At 52.3% G+C, this 8475-nt stretch overlaps 1 protein-coding gene, 1 long non-coding RNA gene and 5 other non-coding genes across 7 annotated transcripts in view; 2 read left to right on the top strand and 5 right to left on the bottom strand.

Annotated features, from left to right (window-relative positions):
• Positions 1-8475, top strand: part of LOC139805061 (uncharacterized) — a 340345-nt gene that overhangs the window by 313313 nt on the left and 18557 nt on the right. The window lies entirely within an intron of this gene.
• On the bottom strand, positions 2496-3886 carry UBB (ubiquitin B). The gene is made up of 2 exons (XM_071762680.1): positions 3775-3886; positions 2496-3270 (listed from the first exon to the last, which is right to left on the bottom strand). The coding sequence occupies exon 2, from the start codon at positions 3262-3264 to the stop codon at positions 2575-2577; it is 690 nt and encodes a 229-aa protein (XP_071618781.1). The 5' UTR covers positions 3265-3270; positions 3775-3886; the 3' UTR covers positions 2496-2574.
• TRNAA-UGC (transfer RNA alanine (anticodon UGC)) lies at positions 6883-6954 on the bottom strand. The gene has a single exon. It is a non-coding gene; the product is annotated as a tRNA-Ala (tRNA).
• On the bottom strand, positions 7236-7307 carry TRNAD-GUC (transfer RNA aspartic acid (anticodon GUC)). The gene has a single exon. It is a non-coding gene; the product is annotated as a tRNA-Asp (tRNA).
• TRNAF-GAA (transfer RNA phenylalanine (anticodon GAA)) lies at positions 7541-7613 on the bottom strand. The gene has a single exon. It is a non-coding gene; the product is annotated as a tRNA-Phe (tRNA).
• TRNAD-GUC (transfer RNA aspartic acid (anticodon GUC)) lies at positions 7979-8050 on the bottom strand. The gene has a single exon. It is a non-coding gene; the product is annotated as a tRNA-Asp (tRNA).
• TRNAA-UGC (transfer RNA alanine (anticodon UGC)) lies at positions 8246-8317 on the top strand. Its single transcript has one exon. It is a non-coding gene; the product is annotated as a tRNA-Ala (tRNA).

Raw genomic sequence — 8475 nt, 5'->3', positions numbered from 1 at the left:
GATTCTTCCCCTCCTCTCTGCTAAGACCCCCACCCTTTGCAATGCTGCATCCAGTTCTGGAGCCCCCAACACCAAAAGGACACAGGAGCTGTTGGAGGAAGTCCAGAGGAGGCCATGGAGGTGATGAGAGACAGGCTGTGAGAGTTGGGGTTGTTCAGCCTGGAGAAGAGAAGGCTTCAGAGAGACTTAATAGCATAAGCTATTAAGCAATTAACTTTGACATGATATTTGGGCACCACAGGAGACACAAGGCCATGGCTCCCCCCAGGATGAGGCCAGTACAGCAGAGGACCTGACTGCTAGCAAAGCCTTTGCCTTGGTGAGACACCTCTACTTATGTCTTTACATTTAATTGGGTTTTTCTATTCTAGATCTTTTTCTAATAGTTGCAGCAATTAGCACAACTCTGTTCAATACCAGCCAGGTTCCCAAGGCAGAGGGAGCTTCTGGCCATGCCCCGTTTACCCACAGCAATGTTTCCAGCCCCTGCACAAAGTAGGTGCTGAGTGTTTCTTTACTTCAGAACATCTTGCTGGAAAAAAATATGCTGTGAAAGGCATTTTCTTTCCAAAGTCAACAAATCCAAGTAACATCCAGGAGGTACCCTGAGGCACTGCAGGACAAGTGAACACTGCGGTATCTGAAGCAGAGCAGGATGTACTTTCCTGGTTAGTACAAAAGGCATCTCTCATGTTAATTAAATGCTTTACTGTTCCCATCAAACGTGGCAGTTCTCTGGCTTACCCTACCCAGGCTGTGGTCTCTGCTCAGGTGCTGTCCCCTGAAGTGTTTGCACTGCACCATTAACAACCCCATCAAGTTCATCAAACCCAGCAAAAAGCCCTGCAAAGGGAAGAGGCTTAAACTTGGCTCCCAAACCACAGCACAGATTTCCTCTCCAACAAGCTCTCTGCTTTGCCTGGATGCAGCACAGCCACTTGGCACTCCAGGCCCACGTGCATTTTCACAGCATTGCAGGTGTCTGAGGTATTTAAAATAAAAGAATTTTATTTTTTAAAGCAGCACTGCACTCATGTAGGCTTTTGACAGTGTCCCCATGTCCTCCTGAAGCTCTTCTCCTCAGAAGTGCTCCCAGTTATTTTTATTTTTTGATCATCACATTTCCAAGGGAAAGTTCCACAGGCAGCCGAAGTAGCAATGAAAACATAACCGGGCTGCACTTTCCTTTTTACGCAAGAGGAGCTCCCTTCATTCCAGAAACACCCACCCTGAACTAGGTCAGCCACCCACAGGCAGAGAGCTCCAACACAGCACACCCAAAACTGCTGCACAACTCCTCAGCAGCAACTCAGGCGACCCAAGGCCAGAACCACACAGCCCCAACCTTTTGTTGTGTTTGTTGAGGACTCAGATGCAGTAGTGAGAACATCAACTGAGGAGGGTTCTCCATCCTCAACTGAGGTCACTGCACCAGCACCACATTGAAGGTCCCACCCCACCAACAGCATCAACCAGGTGGTGACACAAGGACAGGTAGGGTCAGGTTGTCCCCTCGGGGACACTCCAGGGTTTGGTGATGGCAGACACCAACTCTTACCTGGCTCAGCGGCATTCAGAAGATTTCTCACCACAGATCCTCAGCATCCAAACTTGTTCAGATCACAGGGCACTAATGGCATCTCCCACCACTCTTAATTAACAATTTGGCACTATTGGAGGCAGATCCTGTTATCCCACCCTTCCCATCTGGACAGTACTGTATCACTTCAGGTCCCACAGCTGACAACTCTGCTCTGCCAAGTCACATCACTTGTCTGAGACACTGGGTTTTGTACTCTTCCAGCCTCCCATCCTTCTTGTTTCCTGATCCTCAGAGCAAGGCTGTTACCTCCTATTTCACTGCAGACCTCTTCAGCCTATGGCAACAGCTCCCTGACACCTGTACCTCAGTAACATCGCAAGGCTGGAGTGAAAGCCCATTCCAAGAAATAAGGAAACTTAAGAGTACCTGGAATTAGGAAGTTTGCTTAATACTTTCCAGAAAATGAAGTTTACCCCACAGCTTGGTGACAACTCACACGGGCCACAACACTCCTCTAGCCCCAGCAGATCCAAGGGCAGCAGGATCAGCAGGGACGCTTTCCCACTGCTGGTGCAGGATTATCCTTCTGCTGCTGTGAATGCAGAACACCAGGACTCAGCAATCAGAGAGCCCAGCAGCAGTATCAATGCCTCCCAGCTGAAAAACAATCAGAGTTTCACATTACAAATGCCTGCTTACACAACCCCAACAGCTGTGCAACACCTGCAGGCTGGCACTGAACAGAAGCCAGGGCTTCACCTAGTTACAAGAGCACTTATACAACCACAGGAAAACCATGGCACAGGGATTAGTTACACTTGTGTATGTGTGAGCCTTGCATAAGGCAGTTTTGCAACCCCTCTGTATGTGGAAGCTGGCTAATTATAGTTTATTAGATAACTAGACCTGGTTAATGGCATAACCAGTTGTTCACGTAACTTGAGACACAAACTTCAGTGGATTCAACAGCTTTATTGGAATGAACAAGTGCAGAGGAACTTTCACTTCAAAGCAAACAACAACTGGCCAGTTCAGTTACCACCCCTCAGGCGCAGCACAAGATGGAGGGTGGATTCCTTCTGGATGTTGTAGTCAGACAGGGTGCGCCCATCTTCCAGCTGCTTGCCAGCAAAGATCAACCTCTGCTGGTCAGGGGGAATGCCTTCCTTGTCCTGGATCTTGGCCTTGACATTTTCGATGGTATCACTGGGCTCAACCTCCAGGGTGATGGTCTTGCCTGTCAAGGTCTTGACAAAGATCTGCATGCCACCTCTCAAACGAAGTACAAGATGCAGAGTAGACTCCTTCTGGATGTTGTAGTCAGACAGGGTGCGCCCATCTTCCAGCTGCTTGCCAGCAAAGATCAGCCTCTGCTGATCGGGAGGAATGCCCTCCTTATCCTGGATCTTGGCTTTGACATTTTCAATGGTGTCACTGGGCTCAACCTCCAGGGTGATGGTCTTGCCTGTCAGGGTCTTCACGAAGATCTGCATGCCACCTCTCAGACGCAGCACCAAGTGCAGAGTGGATTCCTTCTGGATGTTATAGTCGGACAGGGTGCGTCCATCTTCCAGCTGCTTGCCAGCGAAGATCAGCCTCTGCTGATCGGGGGGAATGCCCTCCTTGTCCTGGATCTTAGCCTTGACATTTTCGATGGTGTCACTGGGCTCAACTTCCAGGGTGATGGTCTTGCCTGTCAGGGTCTTCACGAAGATCTGCATTTTCGTCTGGAAGAAGGAAAAGCCACTTTAGTTACCAACCCCCGGCCCTCCCATCGGGAGCCGCCGCCGCCGCTCCCCGGGGCAGCGCTGCGCACCGCCGGGAGAACGCGGTGACGTCACAGCGGAGACTCCGCCCACGCCGCCGAGGGGCGGGTCCACCGCCCTTCGCCGTTCCCGCCCAAGGCGCGCGCACCCGCCACCATCTTGAAGGCTCCCTGCGCCTGCGCGGCCGCCATTTTGCCGGTGGTTCCTCTCACCCCGCTCTCCCGCCCATCTCCGCCTCCGGTGCTGCCGCTAACGAGCAGCAGGGCGTCCTGGCCCACGCTCCGCCCACAGCCCGCTATCTCCTCAGCCGCCTCCCCTTTCCACCCCTTCCCCCGCCCCCCAAAAACACACGCATCTCCCGTCCGATCATTCAGCGTACTGAGCCCCTGTCGTTGCCATGACAAGCGGCCGAGGCCTCCGCTTTCCCCGCGGGGGTCCGGCAAAGCCGCGGCATGGCGCACTCACCGCGGGGCTCTCAGGCTAAGCCGATGGCGAAGGAACCAGCGGCTCTCACACGCCTTCAACTACGACACCCATTCCCCTCCTGCCCCTTATATAATCTCCTCCGTCCCCGCCCCCGCGACTCGAATCACTCCGCCGGGAACTACTTTCCCAGCAGCGCGCGCGCGTGCCCTGGCTCTACTGTTCGGGTGGAAGGAAATGAGATCCGGAGGCGCGGAGGAGTCTGTCTAGTGCGGCGCTAGGAATTTCGGTCGGACAGCAGCAGGGAGGGCGTGGGCGAAAACACGGAGTGGAACCCTCAGAGTGGAGTCTGGCCTGAGTCTGGGCGGGGCTGCGGTGCCTCAGCGAGCCCAGCTCTCTGGACTTTGGGAGACGCCCCTGTGCCTAAAACTTCTTGTGGGGATTTAAGTCCCTACCGTTGAGTCTCTGCTTCAAAAGCATTTCTTCGATTTATCGCCTCGAGGGCAGCTCGGCCCGCGGGCCCGGCCAGAGACAGGCTCCCAGGTGCCTGTGAGGAGAAGGGCGGTTGTTTTAGTCTGAAGGAAGACACATATTTCTCTTTAAAAAGTCTCCAGTGTGCTAGAGGGAGAAAAGTGGTGGGGGAGTATGTTCTTCCTCCTCCAGGACAGTGTGAGAGGGCACAAACCCTCAGGGACAGGTGAAGGCTACAGGCAGGCTTGTGTCAGGCCCTCTCTGCTACTGTGATCTGTGGAGCAGATGGGGAAAATAACTGGGTGTCAAGCTGCTGTAAAGCTGCAGGGATGCCCCATGAGGCCTAAGGCTGGAGCAGGCTGAAGGGCAGAGGCTGAGGCTGGCAAGACTCCTAAGGAATGGAGATCAGGCTGCCTGCAGAGGTGGAGTGAGGGACAGAAAAGGCCTGATGGACAGAGATCCAAGTCCTGCAGATGGCTGCACAAGATGTAATCAGTGAGTGTATATATATATATATATAAGTTTGCATGAATGAAGTGGAGTATGTATCTGAGGTACAAAGGAGTTTGTAAGTCAGGACTGAGGCCCCTGGGGTAAGATCAGTAAGAAATAATAATGCCTGTTTCTTACTCTGTTCTCACAGAGCATTTTCTGGTAGATCTCTTGGTGGCTCCTGTGCTGTCCTAGTCAAAACTATACAGCAATTCAAGGGCATAGCTGTGAACAAAATGAGCCTTTGTTTGCATGATTCATGAGATGCCATTTGGTTCACTCCTGCAAAATCCTGCATAAACCCACTGCCTGCCAAACGGACACAGATAACACCCAGGGCTGCACACCAGTGAGAAGGGAGCAGAGTCCCAGCAACAGCTTTGTGATTGGTTTGAGGGAAACCAGCCTGTGTTTTCCTGACACATGGAGCTTGTACAGAAGTGGAATGCTCTGGGGGAGCATTCTCAGCCCTGGTTCCTTGAGTTTGTATTAAAACTCAGCATTGCAGGAAAAAAAAAAATCCACAAAAGTCTTTTGCTTTCTTCTGTTTTTAGAATCGTGGTCACTGTGTGCGTTTGGAGGTGTATAAACACAGAAATGTTTGGAATATATATGATTGGGAATAGCCTTTCAAATTCAAGTCTTCCCTCATCTGAAAGTGAATGAGAATTCTAAGCTTATTCTTTTACTTACAGAGTGAGCACTCATGACCAGTCTGAAAATAGTTGAAAAGGCACATAGTTTTGTGACAAGATGGAGTTTTCCAACTCAGATTGGAAATTCATATTGATACAGTGCTGGTCTTCATATAATTAGGCTAGGCAGCCCACCACTGAGTATCCTGAGTGAGTTTGTACCTGGTGTCTGAATCAGATGGTGGAGGAGCACACCCAAAAGGTTCAGGTTTGTGTTATATTCACATTGCAAGGCAGATATGACGACCTATTGCAACAGTGTCTCTAAATATGTGTGGCTGGTTTGCAGAACTATGCTTTCCTGTGCAGGAAGGGGCTTTCTGTGAACAGAAAAAAATCAGAAAGCCACTTTCTGTTTTTTCTGACACTGTATGAGTACCCCTTGCTATGATTGTGCTCGGGGAACAGTAGCCTGCTGGTGCTAAAGACCACAACCTGACAAATACATTGACAAATGCTGATTTCCTGTGCCAAACAGTCTGTCACTTTGAGCCTATTATTACAAACTCTCTGGGGCAGGAACTGGCTCTTTCTTATTTGTGCAGGATATTCCAAAAGTACAGCTGCCCAGAAAGATCCTGCCCAGGGAGCCATTTATAATGGGGAACTTCATACTTACCCAGTGCTGTAGCCAGAAGTGTGGCTCAAAATAACAAGTAACTCCAGTAAATAAATAGCACAAGGAGCATTTTAACCACTCTGTCAGGAAATGTCATTTCATCATTTCATCTACCAGAGAGAGCTGGATTTGCCATCGATAACTGAACAGTGCAGATCAAACAGGTGGTAGCCATGTAGATAAAAGCTGTTTCAAGTTCTACATGGGCTTTGGTCTCTCTGTTCCATGCCTTTCAGCCCTCCTGGTTCTATGCAGTTTTCTGGATGAGCCAGAACCATGTGAGGCTGGCCAGCCCAAGGAGATAAAACTGGAAAAGAGTTTCCAGAGACCACTTCCAGACAGCTCCCAGTAAACCCAGTCCCACTGCCAAGGGGTCCCACTGCCTGCCAGCCTCCATCTCAGGTGAGTGGGCACTACAGAGCCAGCTCAAAGCTCCTGCACTGTTCCAGACAGGGAGTGCAGGCATCCTGCCCAATTTCTGTGCTTTTTCCCTTGGGCTACTGCTCTGGGAATGTGGTGCAGAGATCCCGTGCCAGCTGTAAGCGAGCTGGAGGTTTGCAGAACTCCAGCTCTGCCAGGCTCTGGGGTGGAGAGGTGTCAGGCCAGCATAGCAGGGTTTGTTGCTTCCTTATTCCCTTCAGGTTGCTCCACATCTGCAGGGCCTTAGGCCAGGGAATACCTGGAGACAGCGGAATCTCGAGAGTCTGCATAGTCCAGAGGAGAACCAAGTGAACAAAAAAAAGCCATTTTATGCCACCGGGAAACCAGGGGCCTTACTGGGCACCATGCTTATGGTGCAATTTTTCGTTCAAGCTTAGATAAAATCTACACGGGGAAAAAAACGAGAAGAAAAATACTTTTAGAGGCTCCTCTTGGAGATGCCGGGGATTGAACCCGGGACCTCATACATGCAAAGCATGCGCTCTACCGCTGAGCTACATCCCCCTGCCCCTATTGGTGTGTCCCGCCTGCCGCCAACCTCCCTGCCCGCCCCGTCCTTCTCTCCCCCCTGATGTGAGGGGACCCCCTCGGGCCGAAGGTGCAGGGGCAGCCATGGGGCTCGCTGTGAGCGGTGCACAAGAGCGCTGCGCCTCAACCTCAGACAGCTCGGAAAAGCAACAATTTGGATTCGCGCGCATAGAACTGTGCCTTTTTTTACTAATTCGGAAATCAGAATAAGTTCGTGCAGGAAAAAAATAATAACTTTGAGAAAAAGTAACTTCAACCTCCCCGTCGGGGAATCGAACCCCGGTCTCCCGCGTGACAGGCGGGGATACTAACCACTATACTAACGAGGACAGGTTGCAAACTGCAACTTTTGGGCCGGGCCATCCCCGAGACCGGCCGCGGGGAAGGGGCTCCCACACACCCAAGGGAAGCGGCTGCTGCCCCAGAATCTCCACTAGCAACAGCGCTTCCGGTAACAACCGCAAACACCGTCCCGCATCCTATGCAGGGACCGCAGCCGCGGGCCGCGCTCGGCGGCCAAAGGACCGGGCCGATTTCTTCGGGGTGTAAGAAAAAGGACCTCTGCCGAAACCCGGGATCGAACCAGGGACCTTTAGATCTTCAGTCTAACGCTCTCCCAACTGAGCTATTTCGGCGACAAAGGGCTTCCTCCTCGCCGCAGATAGGATTCCACCCAGTGCACCCCTAAATGCCGCTGTCCCCCGCAGCTCTGCCCTCCCTGCATGGGGTCAGCGGCTGCCTCCTGGGGCACTCAGAGCCTCCCCTTTCTTCGCACCGCTTTCCGCGGGGCAGCGATGGGACCCCAGGCAACCCCCACATACCAGCAGCAGCAACGGCCCCATCCCCCTCCCCTGGTATAAAAAGGCAGCTCTGTCTGCTTTACTTCTCCCCCCGTTCCCCAGGCGGCCCCTCGGCCGGGGGGAGGGTGCTGCCCTTCAGCCCCCGCGTCACAGGAAGGCCCCGCGCAGGTACGCGAAAAACGACAAAAAAAAAAAAAGATCTCCCCGTCGGGGAATCGAACCCCGGTCTCCCGCGTGACAGGCGGGGATACTCACCACTATACTAACGAGGACAGACAAGTCCGGCCTGTGTCCCTCATTCTAGCCGAGCCGTCCCCCTGCCTCCCGCCCCACCAGGCAGCCCCCTGCGGAGCCACCCGCTCTTTCCGGGATGCTCCCGCAGGCCCTATCGAGCCATGGCAGCACTGCGGGAAGCGGGACGGGTGCAGCAGGGATCTTACTGCTGCACTCCAACGGTGACATAAATAGGGGATGTAGCTCAGTGGTAGAGCGCATGCTTTGCATGTATGAGGCCCCGGGTTCAATCCCCGGCATCTCCATGGTTTTTTTCTTTTTTTTTTTTTTTTTTTTTTTTTTTTTTTTTTTCCCCCTTCCTTCCCCCATGCTGCAGGGTCCGTTAGTTTCGTTTACTCTTGCCCGCTTTCCCCCAAGAGCCACAATGGTTACGTATGGTCAATATTTTCCTTTTTTTCTTCCC

This window comes from Heliangelus exortis, chromosome 19, assembly GCF_036169615.1.
Source record: "Heliangelus exortis chromosome 19, bHelExo1.hap1, whole genome shotgun sequence".
Taxonomy (NCBI): domain Eukaryota; kingdom Metazoa; phylum Chordata; class Aves; order Apodiformes; family Trochilidae; genus Heliangelus; species Heliangelus exortis.
The sequence above is the reverse complement of the archived record's forward strand: the minus strand, read 5'-3'. Positions and strand labels throughout refer to the sequence as shown.

Bases quoted from the DNA above. Each gene is read 5' to 3' on its own strand.
- UBB (XM_071762680.1), bottom strand. From the start codon at position 3,264: ATGCAGATCTTCGTGAAGACCCTGACAGGCAAGACCATCACCCTGGAA.